An 18,280-nucleotide genomic window follows, 5' to 3' on the forward strand; every position below is an offset into this window, starting at 1 on the left:
GGAGGGAGGGAGGACTAGGGGGGAAAAGAGCACGGCGCCCAAGGCGAGGTCGGCACTCCCCGTCCCCGCGGCTGGCGCAGGACCTCGCTCGAGCGGAGCGCACACGGGGAGCGGGTCGCGGGGCGGCGGCGGCGAGGAGGCGGCGAGAAGGAGTCGGAGGGGGCGAGGAGGCGAGGGCGGCGAGCCGAGCGGGGTCCCGGCCGCCCCGCGGGCCAAGGTCGACCCCCCGCGCGTGGGCGAGCGCGCCAGCCGGCCCCGGCGCGAGGGCCACCGCCACAAAGAGAACGCCGGCGGCTGCTCCCCATGACTTCCTAGAGCGCGCGGTCCCCCGCCGAGTCCGCTCCCTCCCGGGCCGCGCCCCGCGCCCCCGTGCGTCCCCGCGCGCCCCGACCCGCGCCCCGCCGGCATGGACGTCCACACCCGCTGGAAAGCGCGCAGCCCGCCGCGCCCGGGCGCCCCGCTGCTGTCCCCACCGCTGCTGCTGCTGCTGCTGCTGCTGCTGTGGGCGCCGCCTCTGAGCCGCGCAGGTAAGGCGCTGGGGCGCGGGGGCGGCTGTCATCCCCGGCCTCCGCCGGCCTCCCGGGCGCTCTCCCCGCTCTCTCCCCCCCACCCCCCACCCCCCGCCACCCGCGAGCTCGGGGAACGCGCGGGCCGCCTCTCCGAATGCCAGCCTTGGGGCCCGGGGAGGGAGACGCGCCAGCGCGGTACCCCTGCGCGCCGGAGGGCCGGCCGGGTGGGGCCGCGGCGCGCGCGGAGGAAGGGCCTGGCGCTGGATCGGCGAGAGGGTCTGTCCGCGAGGCCGGCAAACTTTGTCCCGAAACTTAGTATCTCCGTCCCACATCACTCGCGCCGGCAGAACTTCCTCTCCCGAAAACTGGGAAGGGTCGCCCCCTAGAGTCGCAGCCCGTCAATTCCGGCCGGGCTCCTGGGGCGGGGTGGGGGGGAGACACTGGCCCCCGGCCTGGGAATCCCAGAAGCCCCAGCCCCTCCAGCCCTGCTCCGAATTCCCCCCCCCCACACCTCCTGTCCCCCGGGGAGACAGTTGTTCTTGGGTTTGCCTCCCAGAGATGGGGTTTGCGGGGCAGAGCTGGGAGGTGGTGGTGGCGTCTGGGCAGAGAGGCTCAGATGGTCCACAGATGGGGCCCTTGCCTGCCAGAGGTCTGACTTGGAAGGAGCCCACTCCCCTGGGCGCCTGCCTAGACTCTTGTAGCTCTGACTCCCTCCCACTCAGCTTCCTGATGGGACCCTGGCTTCTAAGCATCACCTTGGTGGTTCCCTGTGGGATGGGTCTTTGCACAGCCTCAGACATCGGAGGTCTCAGAATGTCCCAAGTCCCCACTAACAAGCCTGGAGACGAGGCTCAGAGTTGCTGGTGCGAGGTCAGGGGAATTGGGGGGCACAGCTGGCCAGCCGCTCCATGGCCCACCCCCCTTGTCCCCGCCACTTTGTAATTTGAAGCCATGTGGGAAGAATCACTTTCCATGCTACGCTTCCCGATTGAGATACCCTTTCCCTTTTTCCTGGTGCGATGGGTGTGTGGTGGGCCAAAGAGAATGAGCAGGAGTCGGGGTGTCCAGCCAGCACGGGCCTGTGGGAGCCGAGGGGTGCCTAGCCCAGCTCTGGGGACTTGCTCTCTCATCCCTGGGCTGCCACCAACGTGCCAAGGTCCTGGGCTAAATGACTCCCCCCACCCCCACGCCCCGGGGATCAGTTGAAGGCGGGGTGGGGGGGACAACTGTGGCCTCCGGGAAAGTGATCTGGAGTCGGTGGGGGCCCCATGGTGGCCGAGGGCCTTAGCCCCGTCCTGCTCCTCAGACGGGCTTTCCCCAGGAACACAGGACGGAACCCTTCAGGGGAGTCGTCACCCCCAAAAGCCGGGGCTGGGTGCAGGCTGGGGATCATGCCTTTGGCGGTTTTGCAGTGGGCCCCCAGCTCCATTCCCGGGCTCTGTCTGTGCCTGCAGTCCCTGCCCCCTCCCCGACCCCCTCTTTCCCGAGGGCGGCCCCTTGGAAGCAGAAACGTGGCAGAGGGGATGGGGCAGCAGGCTGGCCCCTGGCCCGGGAGTTGCTCATTTGGCTTTTGGTCAGAAAGACCGTTAGAAGCGTGTGAAGAAGCCGCTTTCCTGAGCGGGTTTCCCAGACCCGTCCCACCTCCCAGGGCGGGACCCGTCTCGAAGTCATGGGCAGTGCGTGGCCAAGGAGGGTGGCTGTCCACCGCAGATGTGGGCAGGCGGGAGCGGTCCTCCCAGGCGCCTGTCCTTTTCTCCGTTGTGGGATGAGCCAGATGTTTTCCGAGTTTTCTCTGAACATGGCTCTTTTTCCTACCTTCTCCTTGGCCAAGTGTGTGAAGGAATGAAAAGTTAAGATTGCATTTGGGGCCCTTTAACATTGTAGCGGGTGGAGGGGAGTATGTGAAATGAAACGCGACCCCAATATTTGGAAATTGAGGTCATCTCCTCGGCCCGTCATTGGTTGAGTCCAGTCACGTGCCTGCTTCTTGCAATAATTTTGTGGGAAGAGTCGTCCAAGCTTTGTGGGACTTGACAGATACGAAACGGTTAAATTTCCTCTGACTCAATCAAGTTGGCTGGAAAGACATCCTTCTCCATCCTTCCCCCTTTCCCTCCTCCCCAGAAGAGAGCAGTCAGTGGGAGGAGTTCAGAGGCCAGGCTGGCTCCCTGGAGCCCTGTCCCTCATCTGGTCCAGATCTCAGTGGCTGGAGGGGCCGGAGCTGTGGTCACTGCCCAGTGGCTTTGACCACCCAGCGGGGGCCCCAGGCAGGAGTGTCTTCGGGTGCGGGGCGCGAAGTCCCTTCTCCTGTGATGTTGCTCCAGGGCTGTTCCTGGGGTGCCGGCCAGAGCCTGCCCCGTTACCCCACCCTTTCAGATATTTCTGGACAAGCACCGCGGCCACGCCCTAGCCCAGCACAGCTGATGCCCGCCTGCCCCGCCCCTGCCTTCTGGCCGTCTGGCCCTGCCTCCTCCCTGGATCACAGACACTGTTGGCTGGAGCTGAGGGGGTGGGGAGCAGACTGTCCCCCCCTCCCTCCCCCCACTTAATAACAGAACAGTTAGAGGGCAGACTAGCGATGATCACCTACACCCTGAGGCACCCTGGGTTTGCATTTAAGGAGCAAAGCAGGGTCCCCGCCCCCCCCCCCCCCCCCGCCCCGCCCCGCTCCAGACCACTGCATGTGTTAACTGCACATCACAACGGATGTGCTGGCATCTGCCTGGCCCTGTGCCCGCATCATGTCACCGGACCCTCCCACAGACCTGCAAGATTCGGGAGCCCAGGTTCTGGGTCTGTGTGACTTCTGCATCTGGGCACTGAGCGAGGGTCTCCTTTCTGCTTAGCATGGCCGCGCCTTAGCGCCTTTGACTTAAGGGGGGAGGGGGGGATACCTTTTCACTTCACATCCATTTATCAGCTCTCCCTGGGGGACGCCTGGTGCCCAGAGCAGCAGATGCAGGGGGAGGGGGCGGTTCTGCCACATGTGCACCCCCCCCCCCTCACCCTGGGGCGAAGGATGAGTTGCCTTTGGCCAACAGTGTTTAGGTCCCAACTTCCTCCATCCCTTATCCCTCCCTCCCTCCCTCCTTTTTCACTGGAATGCCTTCAAGAGGAACCAGATTGAAAGCAGTCTACACTGTCCTGTTCCTTCTCTTTAGTTGGCCTTTCGCTCATCTGCATGACCTACCTGGACCCGGAAGGCCTTTGCACCCTGGCCTGGAGGGTTATGGGAGGACGGAGGTGAGCGGGGGCGGGCTCCTCGGTGCAGGAGCCCCCAAGTCCTCTGGGCAGCACGTGTGTTTGTTTCACTGTTCATTTTGGTGCCAAGTGTCACTTTAAATCATCTGGGAGGGTTGGCCCCATTGGGGAGATCTGGGGAAGCTTCCTGGAGGAGGTGACACTAAACTTGGCCTTTTCCTTCTTCTTCTTCCCCTCCCTTAGCAGGTGCCTTCATCCACCCCTGGCTTTACTCCTGTCCACCCCTCCTTCTTGGCAGGACATCCCAAATTCTGCTCTGGTGTTCTGTGTTCTCTGGGGCTGCTTCCCTTAGCTGGAAAGCCCCTCATTAGCTTGGTTGGCAGGGCGCCCCCAGCACCGCTTGTCCAGGGAGGCGGTGCCAGCAGAAGTGGCTGCAGTGACAAAAGAGGGGGTCTCTTGGGGGACGAGTGGATACCTGGGGGGCTGCCCTAACCCTCTCTGCCCGTGCGTGGGGGGCCCGTGTGCCAACTGACAGTCTCGGCTCGGGTGGGGCGCCTCTGGCCACGACTTTGGGTTCCTGTGCTGGGGATGGGCAGTTAGATGTGAGGGGCAGTGTGGGCAGCTGGGAGGTCAGTGCCAACTGAGCATCTGCCTCAGCTTTCCCCTCCGGAAGGTGGGGAGAATTGCTTTGACAGTTGCTCGTGTGGAATGTGCCTGATGCACAGTGAGCCCCCGAGTTACGTAGGACGTTATTCCGCGTGCTCTTCTGGGTGGCATTTCTGCAGAAGGGACAGAGCACAGTTACCACGACGGGCTTTAAATGTGACTGTTCCCGAAGAAGTGCAGCGGAAGGAGGCTCGGTCATCCCGCTGAGTCAGGGTGGGACCCCGTCTGCGTGGTGGGGACGCTTTCCCACCCGCGTCGCCTCCTGGGCTCATGTGGCCAGGCCACGTGTGGCAACATGTGCGAAAATGTGCTACGAGCCCCTTTGAGGGCGGTACACCCGTGTGCGTGTCTGTGTGGGTGTGTGGGAGCAGGTGCGTGTGTGTGATGTGCCCCCGCGCGGGGACCCACGTGTCCGTGCGTGTGCCGGTGCGCCCGCGCGTGCCTGTGTCTGCGTGGTTTCCCGAGGCTGTCCTGTGTGCCGGGCCTGGTGTGTGTGGGGAGCCGGGGGCAAGGTGACATTTCTCTCTTTGCCGTGAGCCACGCCCGCTCAATGGGTGGTGCTGAGATGAACCGTGGCCGCGGGGCGCCCGGGGGGGGGGCGGGGGGGGGGGCGGGGACCGCCGGGGCTGCGGGTCCTGCGGCGGGGCCAGCGGGGTCCTGCTGGGCCTGATCATTTGATGACATGTTTTTCCTCACAGGGGGGCGGCGTGACACCAGGGTTTCTCTTTTCCTCCTTATTTTTGTTCCCCCGGATGAGCCACTCGTCCGGTGTCCGCACTTTCTGGCCTGGCTCAGCGGGAGGGGAGCCTGAGGTCCTGAAGGCGGAGCCTGCTTTGGCCCTTCTCACGGGCAGATGTGCCCTTGCTGCGGGCACAGCATAAGGACTGGGGTGTGGGTGATGCTCGGGGCGGGCGGCTGGAGCCGGCCAGCCTGGGTTTGCTTCCCCGCGGCTCCCCTCCTACCAGCCATGCATTTAGCCTCCCCGTGCCTCAGTTTCCCTTTTTTTTTTTTTTTTAAGAAGGGGGTGATGATCACGTGTCCTGCAGGAGTTTTGGTGAGGGCTCGATGCATAACACGTGCAGAGCGCAGAGTGAGCCTAGTATCCACTTTGTGTTTCCCGGGGCCCTGAGGCGACACGAAGCCGTGTTACGGGGTCTGGTGCCGGGCGCCTGGCCCTGCTCACCGGCTGGCTGTGTGAGTGGCTCCCTGTCTCTCCTGTGGGCAGTGGCGCCCGTATCCCCCTCCCGGGAGAAACAGGAGAAGAGGTGACACGGGAAATGTCCCCCGGTGAGTGAACAAGAGCAGCCCATGAGCCTGTGCAACTGACCGCGAAGGCTGGTGCACCGGGAGGGTTTTTTCTGCGGTGGGTGCACGTGGCGGCTTTGCAGACCCAGGCGCGCTGTTTATGCACCAGCTCCGCGGAGGTGGCTGGAGAGCCATTTACGGAATGAATGAACGCCCGGTCGGACGTGGGTGGATGTGCGTGGACGTGTGGTCGTGGGGGTCACACGGTCTGACGCATCACCCCATCCGCTTTGACTCACCCAGTAGTTTTTCCTGGCCGATTCCCATCCTAAGTAATAACCCCACGTTAGAAGCGAATGTCGCCATTCTTCGGTGACTCAGACCCGAGAGATGGACCCAGTGCGACCCAGTTTCTCCAAAATCTCCTTCTGCGGAGCTCCAGGGGGCCCTGCGACGTCTGCGTGCAGGACTCGGAGGGTCCCTTTGTTTTCTGATGCCAGGCCCTGTGTTTCATGCCTGGGACTGTCACTCTTCTGGCCTGGTCTTCCCTGCCAGCACTTTGGCAATAGGGATCCTCATGTCGTCTGTCGTTTTACCGAGCGCCACAAATGTGTGCCTGCATCAGGAGTGACTTCCATGTTCAACCTCCCAGCCTGCGTTGTGAAAAGAGCGATCTCACAATGACAGGAAGAGGGCGTTTCAACCCAACTGGAAGGTGGGAAGTAATCGTCTTGCATCCTGCCGAGGGTGCAGCTCGGCAGCTCCCGGGGCGGCGCTGCCCGGGAGAGGGGTCCCAGGGAACCGCGGGAGAGGCCGGCCCTTGCCGGGAGTGGCCGCGCTTAGGCCGGAAGTGTTTGCGGACCTCTAACGCGACCTAGGTCTGGGCCGGGCACGGGCGGCAGGTGCAGGCGAGCGTCCCTGCAGCACAGGAACTTCCGGCGCGGTGCGCAAATCGGACTGCAGAACAGGTGATTGTGTCCGGGGAAGTGCGAAGTGGGAGGTAGTGAAACATTGGCCAGCAGGGAGGGAGTGCTATCGACCAATCAGAGAGAGGCACTAACCGGCCCCATGGGGGCGCTGGCCAATCAGAGGGAGGTACCTACCAGCTCCACGGGGCGCTGGCCAGTCAGAGGGAGGTACCTACCAGCTCTACCGGGCGCTGGCCAATCAGAGGCCAGCCTGCTTTGTCAGGCCCCCGTGGTTGTTGAGGTCGGGCCCTGGGTGAGTTTGCCCTCCTGCTGGTGTAGGACCCTCACCGGTGCCGGTGAGATGCCATTCTCAGATCCAAGCGAGGGGGTCTCGGCAGCTTCTGGCTTTTGTTTCTGGCCTTGTGCTTGAAAGCGAGGTCTGCGCCCCCCCCCCGCCCACGGTCCCAGGTGGGTAGCCTGGGAGCCTCTGCCTCGGGTCTCCTCCTTACTGATTCTGGGCTGGTCTGTTCCCAGGGCACTGCGCCTGGCTGAAGGTCAAGACCTTCCTGGGGAGGACGGGGTGGCTGTGCGTCCAGTGGGCCCTTGGTGCCCTGGCCAGCTTGGGTCGGTTCCCGGAACCTGGGTGTGGGGGCAGCCGGGAGCCCAGAGCCCTGAGCCTTGCGCAGGGGCGGGCAGTGCAGGGAGCTGAGGGACAAGGAAGGGCCGCCTGGACCTCAATGTGTGGTTCAGGGCAGCCAGAGCAATGTTTGTGCCTCTGGGGAAGGTGTTTTCTCACGTCCTCGGGGTGTGCCCAGGCTGCAGTGACCGCGATCTCTTTCCTGTTCGGTTTCTTCTTTGCTTTTCCCAGTTCTGAGTTTTCTGGACACAGCGTGAGATGCTTAGGGGAGTCCCGGCTTCCTCCGGGGGCTGCTTCTGCGAGCCAGCTCCCTCGTGGACACCGCGTCCTCCTGAGGACAGTGTGGCCCAGCCTCAGCCGGTTTCGTGCAGGGGAGGAAGGGACGGCGTCCCCCGTGCCTCCTGGGCCAGAGAGCGCTCGCGCACCAGAGGGCCGGGGTGGCTGGCGCTTTCTAGGATGGAGGTGTGGGAACAGGATTTCCAAACGGGGTTATTTTCCAGGGACTTATTTTGTTGTTCAGATTTATAGTTTAAATAAGGCCCGTTGCACTCAGTTCTGCTGGGAGAGTGGCTAGGTTTCACTGACCGCAGGGAGTGTGTGGGTCCTCCTTGGGCACCCAGTGTGGCGGGGCCGGCTTGGGGGGTGGGCACTGCTGGTGAGGCGGGCAGGGGGCTCCAGGGGAGGCGCTGGGGTCAGCCCGAGAGGGAGAGGATGGGACAGACCAGCGCTCTCTCAGGGTCGGCCTCCCTCACCTGAACAGGTAGGCTGTAGGCTTCCGCATAAACGGTGGGGGACGCCTACAAGGGGAGCAGGGCCGGGACGGACGAGGAGGGGGCAGAGGCTCCCCCCCGCTTCCTGTGTCTGCCCTACATTCTTCCGGGTGGCCCCACCTTCCGGAAGCGGCGATTAGGGGAAACGTCAAAGGTAACACAAGTCCCCATAATCCGCACGGGGTCTAGTGGTGTCAGCGGCGGTGAGCCTCGTGCCATTCAGCCCCCCCCCCCCCAACCCCGGTGACCGTGGCGCTGGCCCTTGACATCACGTCACGCTCAGCTGGAGACTCTGCCCAGCATGTTCAGCGTGAGTACTTCCCTCTCTGTGACGTGTCCGTGCAGGAGGGAGGCTGCACGGATGAGCTCAGAATTCAGGGGCCTGGAGAGGCGGGTCGTGCGGCCGATGGCCACGCTCTCGGTTCCCTCGGGAGCTGGGAGGGCAGGGTGCTCACGTCTTACCTATCCCGAGTGCCGGGTGCCGAGACACCTCTGAGCGCCTCTTTGTGCCTCCGTTTCCCCATCTGTGAAATGGGCATAGAAGCGGCACCTGTCTCAGAAGACTGTTGGAAGGGCGGGGGGATGTGACACAGGAATTGCACCGTCACAGTGCCGGCTCTCACAGTTATTATTGCCGCGTGGTAAGTGCAGGGCGTCAGTATACGTGGGTAGATGCAGGGGAGCTCATTCGGGCCGCGGAGCTGGGCCACAGGGGCTCATGAAGGTGCCGCGGGAGAGAACTCGGACCTCACCCTTCTTGGTGCTCCTTAGGCCCAAGGAAGACGTGGGCTGGGCTCCTGGGCTCTGGACCGTCCACCTGTTCCAGGCCCTGGGTGGGACACTCCCGAGACAGGAGGACACCGGCAGCGCTGTTCCTGCGTGGCCCCGCATCTCCGGGGCGCGCAGGCTGCTGCCCAGAGCTGGCTGGGGCCAAACAGCAGAGCAGGGTGCGCAGGCAGGCGAGGCTCAGTCTGCAGGCTGTGGGTGGGGTCCCCTCCCGGCCGCCCCAGCGCCTGTGCGGCTGTCCCTCAGCTGTAGCACGGCTTCCCCCAACCCTCAGGAATGTCCTCGCCCCAAGGGCTGGTCCTAAGGCTGCAGCTTTGCTGGCGTTTTGCAGAGGGTTGGAGTTCTCCGGGTCTGGGGCCCTGGCTTGCCTGGTCCTTTCTGGGACTGACCGGGAGCCAAGGAGGCGGGCGAGCAGGTCTGGTTTCCTGCGAGGTGGGGCTTTGAGTGGGCTCCACCGGGGATCCCCGAGGACGAGAGCAGACGACGGAGCCCGGGTCTGCACCTCCTCCGGCCCCCGCTCTTCCCGTCCCTCCCGAAGTCCGCCACGTCTTTGGCTTTGAAAGGGAAGTTCAGGGGATGAGTGTGGGAGACACCGATGAGCCAGCACACAGGGCCTAGGACAGCGGCTTCAGGGGCCACGAGGACAGCTGAGCACCCCTGGCTGGGTGACCTCCAGGGTTTGCTGCACCTCTCTGATCCGAGTTGGTTTAATCGACCACGCAGAGGGGCGGCCAGGAGGATCAGCGCTGGCCGCCTGTGTGTGGACGTAGAGCCCTCAGCGGGGTGTCCCACATCCCGTGTTCAGTGCCGCCGGGCAGATGCAGAGTCGCGTTAACAGCAGTAGTTGCTGTCGTCGGGGTTGTCACTGCAGTTGTTACCATGTAATAATAACAGCCGTCATGTATCATTGTTGCTGTTTCATACCATTGTAACTACCCGCGGAGGCAGGGGTGGTGGTTTCTGCAAAGTGGAAGGTGGGAATAAAGCTTCTGCTTCCCAGTTCAAGGCTGCAGCTGGACCTCAGAAGCTAAAACACTTAGTGCAAAGGGCAGGACCTCGGAGGACGCTGCCCAGTTAGTGCAAAGGGCGCGGCCAGTGACGGAGGGGCGAATCCGGGAGGGGGGAGGGGTGCATTTCACAGATAGCATCCCCGGGGACTGCCGTCCACCCTTCTACGGCATTGGATACCAGGGAACTACCGGGGGCCCATTCCTTGGCCCAGCAGGGCGAGGCCGGGACGGCGGACATGCCCGGGCTCCTGGGGAAGGAATTGGATGTCTTACTGGGAGTCGGTGGTCTGGCCTCTGCCCTCGGGGTTGTTTTGCAGATGAATCAACTCAGAACTAGAGGGCTTGGGGGTTCCTGGGGTCGAAGGCTGCCGAGAAGTGGTGCCCTGGCATCCAGGCCCCGTGTCCCACGGCCGGGAGGGGAGCCCAGCTGTCTTGGGTGTGCACCGTGAGGGGATGGCATTGAACCTCACAGGTTCGTCCCGGGACCCGCGGGGCTGGAGCATCTCAGGTCTGCCCAGGGCGGGTTTGGTGGCTGCCATTTGCCAGACACCTCACGGCAGTACCCACGGTGGAAAGTGCTGGGACCCAGCCTCCAGAGCCTGTGGGTTTCATTCACCCTCATGCCACAAACTGCAGGGCCTTCGAGCTTCCGAAAGCTTCCTTGCTCACCGGAAATAAGCGAAAGTCACTTCATGGTGGAGACCCTCTCCGTTTCCCTTATTTCGTTGATTTCTGATTGTGTCAGTGACACGAGGACCAGCATGGGGAGGGGGAGCGCGCTGGGGGCAGCGCAGGCCAGGCCCGAGGTGGGTCTCCCGGCTCAGAACCAGCCGGCCTTTTCCCTCCCTGCAGTGCCGCGGGCCTGTCCCTGTGGACAGGTGCTGGGAGGGCTGCTGTGCGGGGGCTGGAGGGCACATGCTGGCGGGTTCTTACCACCCCCCCACCCCCCCCACCCCGAGAGGGCCGGGGACGTGGGGGCAGGCCGTCTGGCCTGACTGTCCTGCAGGCTGTGGGGCCCACCCACCATTCTGATCGGCCGGAGGGCAGCTGAGGGACAGTCGGGAACAGAGGCGGGAACAGCATGTGACCCAGATGTGACCCAGGTGGGAGGTGTGCTTGCTTGAGAAGTTTCTCTGAAGGCCAAGGGTGAGGGTCTCTAGGACTTCTCTTCCTTCCGTTTCCCGTCTCCTGAGGGCTTCTGTGTATCGTTTTGTCCTGATGGCATCCTTCCAAGGGAAAAGGTGTCATCTCTCTCCCCCAGGCCAGGAGACTGAGGCCCACAGAAACCCCAGCGCTAGTAAGTGGCAGAGTTGGGGCCCTCGATAGCGTTTCTGTTATGGAAACCCCATGTATCCAGGCCCTGTCTGGGGAGTCGGAGTCCAGAGGGTAGACCTCACAGCCAGGGGAGGGGCTTTCGGCCCCATCGGAGGCATGACCACCGCCTTCTTCTCTGGGGTCTTCATCTAGGTAACAGGCGGCTGATGGGGGAGGTTGGTGAAGCCTGGGGACCACCGTGGGTGACCTCTCTGCCCGCCGTGTGCCTCCCCAGGTCCTGGTTGGTGGCGGGTGCCGGGCCCGAGGGCAGGACGAAGCCAGCCTGGGTCCTGGGCCCCACGGCGCCCTCCTCATACTTCTTAGATGAGGTCTGTGGGATTAGGTCTTGCGCCCTGCGTTCGGCTGCGAGGCCAGTGTTTGTACGAGGGGTGAGCTGCCCTGGTCTGACTCATTCTTTCCATTTAACTGGGAAGGAACGAGAGGGGGAGAGGATCCTAGCCAGGTAGGTCTTGCCTGTTTAATGTCAGTTGACACACGATGAAAGGGGCATGTGGGGTTCTATCTGTGCCAGCCACAGCCAGATGTTGCGAAAGATCAGGGTGGGGTCGCTTTAAGCAGCCTTGCCCTCTGTGGGCAGCGTGGGGGTCGAGCGGTCGATCGGGTGTCCCAAGAGGCAAGCCGCTGTGGCCCAGCCGTAACCTCTCCGAGGTCAGGGAGGCTGGACCAGGACCAGCACCTCATCTGCATCTTTAAACTGTCAACATTCCAGGAAAGGAAACTAAAAAGCCCCGAGGGAACCGATGCCCCGAGGCCTGGTTTCTGGGCCCAGACTTCATCTTATTGGCAAAATGCCTATGAGGGGTCCCAGCAGCCAGGGAGGGTCTGCGGGCTTGCCAGGGACCGGGGATCAAGAGAGTTCTCCTCTTGGTTTGCTCTTAAAACGGATCATGCCTCCTCGAGCATCGGTCTGCTGCCTCGGGAACTTTGCTGCTTGGGTAACACAGCTGCCCCACCGCACGGGCCAGACCCCTCTACTTGGAAGAGTCAGGGGGTTTCAATTTATTTGAGACCAAGGGGCCACGGTTCTAGGCACCCCTAGGCGTGGGTCCCGTCAAGGGGCACGATTCACCACACGCGGTGTCGGGGGTGGGGGTGGGGGGCTCTGTAGGTAGTCGTGTGGGCTTGAACCCAGAGGGCTTCCCAGACCCTGAGGGAAGGATGGGCAGGCGAGAGGGGGCCCGGGCTATCCTGGGGGAGGAGGAGAGTGCCACGCTGGCTGGCAGAGACGGCCGTCCCGGGTGTGGTACCCCTGGAGGGGCCCAGGGAGGGAGGCGGCGGAGGGATTGGGATTTGGCCGCGCAGGTGTGGCAGAACGTCTCGTCTGGGTGCCCAGCCTGGGGAACGGGGCCCGTGGTTTGGCGGATCGGAGTCTGGGCTCAGGGCTCCCCTGGGTCGTCCTGCCCTGACGTGAATCTGCGCTCGGCGACACGCTTCACACGGCAGTCGGACCCATCCCAGGTCTCTCGAGGGGTCCCCCAGCAAGTGGCGAGCTTGTGCACGGGGTGTGCCTGTGTGTACGTGTGCCCTTAAGCAGGTGTGAGCACTGTTCTTCTGGTCTCACATAGCTGGCTGGCGTGCCGAGCGCCTCCTCTGTGCTGGGGGCTTTCCACCCGGGATCGCTTGCTCCCACCAGGTCCGTATGGTGGGGATCCGTCCAGTGACTCAGCTAACGGGGAACAGACCTGGGGTTGGAACGTGGCTTTGAGTACCCCAGGCCGCCTCCTCCGGCCAACCCCTTCCCACTTGGTCTTCTGGAAAATTTCCCAGTCGTCACCCAGCTCCTTAGCTGCCAGCTCTCCAGATGACCCTCTCCAGGCCTCCTCTAATTCTGGGATCAATCATACCCCGTAAATCACTTCCAGAATCTCTCTCCTCCCCGGTTTGGAATTCCTTAAACAGGCTTCTGCCTGCCCTTCTCCAGGCCTCTGTTTCTTTCCTGAGCCCTTACCTCGAACCACTTCGGTTCTGCGGGACGTGCAGGTGGGTGACGGGGTCGGTCCTGTTGCCTCCGGGACGCTGCCTCCCGCACGCGGACCCCAGGATCGCACGTGCGACGCTCCGAGCCGCCTCCCCGGGGCGGCTGCTTTTGCAGAGCCCGGGCTCACTCCTCTGTCCACCTCTTGGTTCCCATGACCCGGTCCTCCCTGTGCTGAATTTGAGCCCCAGCGAAAGCCCCGGCCTCCAGGCTTGTGCCTTTCTCCATAAACACTGGTGCCTGGTCAATATCTCGGCAAGAAAATAAAGATGAAAACCCTCCGAAGAGGGGTAGTCTGGTCTTTTTCCAGTCACTTGTTAAAATATTTCCTGATCTGATTTCGGCGGTAGTGTAAACAGCCCGTGAACGACTGCACCCGGGCAGGGCCCTGAGGCCCGTGCTGTTCGGAGCAGCGGCCCGTCTCTGGGGTATGTCAGGCACCAGGCTCTCGCACATTTTTCTCTGACGACTCATGCCTGTTCTCTGTCCTGCTGCCCCTTCCTCCCCACTGTGACTTCTCTTCTCGGCGCCTTGGGAAACTCTGAGCTGGAGGGTTGGCCCAGCGGGACCCAGCTGCACGGGGTGAGCTCCCTCCCTGAGTGCTCCTGACCTTGCCCAGCGCACAGCTCAGGGCCCAGGGCCCGCGGGGAGGCCGTGGGGCGGGGGTGAGCACGGAGACGGAGAGCAGGCCCGAGGTAAGGGCTTCCGGGGTCCTTCTCCGCCCCCACGTCCCGCGGCCCCTGGGCCCTCCTGCCTCTTCCGACCCGACCCGGCCCGGCCTCAGCCGGCACTACTCTGGAAGGAGGGGGCGGTGTGGCAGCTGCCCCATCGGGATGGGAGGGAGCTGACTCTCCCAGAGCGCTCTGGCCCGGAAACGGCGCCCTGGACCTGGCGTCCGTGGCGTCTCTGCTGGGCCGCAGACTCCGCGTCCGAGGCCGTAACCGGACTCCGGGGCTGTGGATGAGCGTGCGGCTCACCTGCTCTGTGCGCTTGCCCGCTGGGCGGGCACCGTGCGCAGCTTTGCCCAGGGGCTGGTTGAAGGCCGCCGGGCATTTACCGAGCACCAGAGCCTGCACACGGCTGCGCGGCTCAGTTGGATGCAGGGACACGCCGCCTGGCCCCGGGGCGAGGGGGAGACCCGGGCTGCCGTGGTCAGTGCGTGGTAGGCCCTGGCGTGCCTCAGTCTAAGCAAGGCTCACCTCCCTTGTGCTGCCCCGTCCTGACCCCCCAGCCCCCTGCCGCCCCGAGAGAGGAAGAGCAGTGCCTGTTGAGTGCTGGGGAGACCGGGGGTCAGAAGCCAGTCGAAGACCCCCGCTGACGGCATGGGCCGGGCCAGGACCGGGCTGGCCCCCGGCCTGTCTGTTTCCGCGTCCCCGTCCACATCCTCCCCGAGACCTCCCGGCTGTGTGCACGGTGGCTCTGAGGGCATGTTGTGGCCAGGCTGCTGGTGTGCCTGGACTTGGGACTTGGGACTTGGGGGTGAGCTGTGCTGCCCAGGGCATCCGGGGGACACGGTGTGGACACTCAGAGGAGGGGCGGGGCCGGGAGGGGCGGGGGGAGCTCCCACCAGGCCGGGTGCTGGGGGGGCTCTGCAGAGACGCCAGCTGTGTCCCGTTGAGGCCATGTCCGGGAGGGAGGGGCGCACCCTCTCCTTAGATGCCTTCCCCTCCTCCTCCTTCTTTGATGGTGTATGTTTCTTAATGAAGGAGGATGCGTTTTTGTAACAGTCCTTGTGGAAAAAGAAAAGTATAGAGAAAATAAAAGTCACTGGTAGTCCCCACACTCAAACTCTACTGGGTCTGAGCACAGAGAGGAGGGGACTGAGGGAGAGGCGTGGCGGCTGGGCTGGAAATCAGGGCGCAGCCCCGGCCCCGCCCAGCGCCCTCCCCTGCAAGGAGAAGGCTGAGGAGTCCCAGCACAAGTCCTGATTTGGACGTTCTCCCCTCACTCTATAAGGACAGCATTCCGTCCTCCGTCACGGCCACCGTAAAAAGCCTGATTCCCTGACAGTGTCTCCTGTGGTTGGACGTGGCTCGTTTCCATCTCCTGATACTGTAAGGGGCTGTGTTCGTGGGGCACGCTGCCTTGGACTTGACCCGAGCTGCATCTACCCCGGTGGCTCATGCTTCCTCCCTCAGGCTATTCTCTGCTGGGGAAGAGAGTGTGCTGGGGGCTAGGTGAGCAGCAGACTCCCCCCCCCCCGCCCCACGTGGGCATGAAGGGGGGCTCTGGGTGGCCTTTACTCTGTGGGTGTTAAGGCACAGCCCCCGCAGGAATTCAGGGCTTGATAAAGGTGGCCTTCACATTGGCCGTTGGCCGGGAGCAAAAGGATTAGTCACTGAAATGGGCTGGAAGAGCGAACACACCATCTGGACCCTGCCTTCCTCCTGCATCTAAACGCGTTCCAGATGGATCAGAGATGGGAACTGTGCAAACGAAATCGCAGAGCTCTCTCCCAGAAGGAATCGTGGGAGACTGGGTGTTACAATCTGGGGGTGGGAACGGCCATTCCCAGTACGACAGAAACCCCAGAAGTTGTAAAAGAAAATAAAAGTTTTACTCCATAAGTGTCAAGAGTTCCAAAACAAAACCCGAAACAACCAATCAGAAAGAAAGAAAGAAAGACAGAAAGAAAGAGAAAGAAAGAGGAAGGAAGAAAGAAGAAGGAAGAAAGAAAGAAAAAAAGAAAGGAAGCCAGAAAAAGAAAGTGGAACGTGAGCGTGTGTCACAGAGAAGGGGTTGATCTGCTGTAATACTTACAGCTCCTCTAAGTCCGTAAGAAAAGGCCAGAACCACCCCTCCCTCCTCCAGAAAAGGAGATGCAGAAAAGACCCGAAGAGTTCTTAGGAAGGAAGATACGGATAGTCTCTAAATGCACAAGTGGATGCTGGCTCCCTGGCAAGGAATGCAGGTGAGACCCCGGGGGACACACTCCCCCCCCGGGCAGGCGGACGAGGAACCAACACAGACAGCACACACTTCGGCTGCAGGGAGGGAGGCGAAGCGGGTGCCCTCGCAAGCTGTCCGTCCACGCCAGGCGGTTGCGGTATCTGTCAGAACACGAAAACCGCCTGGCAACTTCCGCGGGTCTTGGCTTTTTCCCCGTTGATACGCGAATGTACGCAGACACCTGTAGCGGGCCGGCGGGGTGGCACGGGCTGGCAGGGCAGGGGACTGAGGTGGCCCGTTCCCGTCGCCAGAGCCGCGTAGACCGGAACGTTCTGCAGCCACAGCACGGAACACAGCGCGGCAAGGAGGACGGCCGGGCTTTCCTGCCTTCCTATTTCCTGCAACCGATTGGTCTCCCGGATACGGGAGACGGTCTGAGTCCGTCACCATTAAAGGGAAGAACACATCCGTGGGCTTGCGTGCGCGTGGGTGGCGAGGGCGGAGGCACAGACGTGGGGACCCGTGGCTTTCGCTGGAGTGGAGGGCTGGGTGCAGCCCTGTCAGCATCTCGTGAGTCCGGTGAGGGCTCATTGGAGCACGTGGGTGGCGGCAAGGTGGGCAGGTGTGTGGCTAACGGAGACGGGGGACAAGGAGGTGTGGGCTGGCCGCTCCGGGAGGAGCCGCGGGCCTTTTCTGCTGGCAGGCGGCTGCTTTGGGCCCCAATGCCTTAGTCGATTGAAAAAGTTGTGGTTAAAAAGAAGGGGAGGGGCCCGGGGGGCTCAGTCGGTTGAGCATCCGGACTTCGGCTCAGGCCACGATCTCACAGCTCATGAGTTCGAGCCCCGCGTCGGGCCCTGTGCTGACAGCTCGGAGCCCGGAACCTGCTCCGATTCTATGTCTTCCTCTGTCTCTGCTCCTCCCCTGCTCGCGCTCTGTCTCTCTCTCTCTCAAAAATAAATTGAAAAACGGGGGGGGGGGGAGTGAAAAAGAGACAGAAATGAGCAGTTCGGGAAGGGACTCTTACTAGATGGCTGTGCGACAGTCGGTGATCTTTTGATGAGAGGAGCATACACGCATAGATCTGTGGAACCGAAACTGTCCTCCGTGACCGCCATGCACTCATTGTGCAGGTGGGGAAACTGAGACTGGCCCGTGCCTCACCTAGAGTCACACAGCGGGTTGGGGGCAGAGCTCCAGAGGCATCGTCTGTTTCAATCCTCGGAAGTAGGTGCTGACAGTGTGTTTGCTTCACAAACGTGAAAAAGTGCCAGCACCTCGCGGCTGAGAGCGGGGTCTGAGATGTGGCCCCGTTCCTGTGGGAACCGCGCAGCACGTGGTGGGCCGCACACCCGCCTGGGGACTGCAGGCTCGCGCATCTTGCCTTCTGCGTGGGTGGCAGCGTTCAGGCTGTGAATGGCACCTGCCCCGCCCTCCAAAAACCAGCCAGGACATGAGGCTTTGAGGGTCCTTCATCTGGTGAGTTGGGCGAGGGGCACTGTGACGTCAAATGACAACGGAGTCCCCTCTGCCCCAGAAGAGCTGACATCCCCACTTGTCCCTTAGGGCCCTTTGTGTCCTGTTCCCACAAGGTCACTGCTGGGAGGTAAACTTTGGCCCCCAAACTTTAGCCACTCTTGTTCCCACCGGGGAGGTGGTCTGTCCTGGCAGAGCACAGAACTGTGGGGAAAGGAGCTGAGACCCCTTCATTCGCTTGCCCATCGTGAGAGTGTTATGGGCGTGCCAGGCTCACGGGCAACTCACAGGAATGTGCAACTGGTCTGTTCAGTCGAACCATGGGGAAGTGCCATCTTGGGGGCCGAAATTGTTCGGCGTCCATTTCATTGGTTTAATCTAATACTCGAAGATTGAGCACAGAGGAGGGCCACCGGTCCCCCGCGTGGGGCCCAGGGATACCTTTCCAGAGGTGACACTTCTAAGCTGAGGTCCACAAGATGAGTGGGGGTTCGCCACGAGTGGCAGTTGGGGCAGCAGGAAGATTCCAACTACAGGGAACGGGATGTGCAAACCCCTTGATGCTGTGTGACCTTGGCCTTTGAATTCGGAGTTAGTGTGACTGAAGCATAGTATGAGTAGAGTGGCAGAGAAGAATGTCGAGAGATGAGGCTTTCGTGCCTTTAATTGGGTTTTCGTTGGCAAGGGCATATTGCCGTCTTTATCCACGGATCCATCCATCCACCTACCCAGTGTACCCACCCACCCGTCTGTCCATTGCTTATGCATACCGTTAACCCACCTGCTCATCCATCTGTGCATCCAGACCAGCAACCCATTCCACACCCACCCATCCATCCAGACCATCAACCCATTCCACCACTGACCATCTATCCA

General features: G+C 62.4%; 1 protein-coding gene across 2 annotated transcripts in view; it reads left to right on the top strand.

Moving 5' to 3' along the window:
* The first annotated feature begins 41 nt into the window (after positions 1-41).
* The window catches only part of COL5A1 (collagen type V alpha 1 chain), a 148,310-nt gene continuing 130,071 nt past the window's right edge, over positions 42-18,280 (top strand). For both annotated transcript variants that reach the window (XM_040461514.1, XM_040461515.1), the window contains exon 1: positions 42-527. In XM_040461514.1, the coding sequence (XP_040317448.1) occupies positions 407-527 (121 nt within the window). In that variant the 5' untranslated portion in view covers positions 42-406. The remainder of the gene's footprint in view (positions 528-18,280) is intronic.

This window comes from Herpailurus yagouaroundi, unplaced genomic scaffold, assembly GCF_014898765.1.
Source record: "Herpailurus yagouaroundi ecotype Mexico unplaced genomic scaffold, PumYag 267, whole genome shotgun sequence".
Lineage (NCBI taxonomy): Eukaryota > Metazoa > Chordata > Mammalia > Carnivora > Felidae > Herpailurus > Herpailurus yagouaroundi.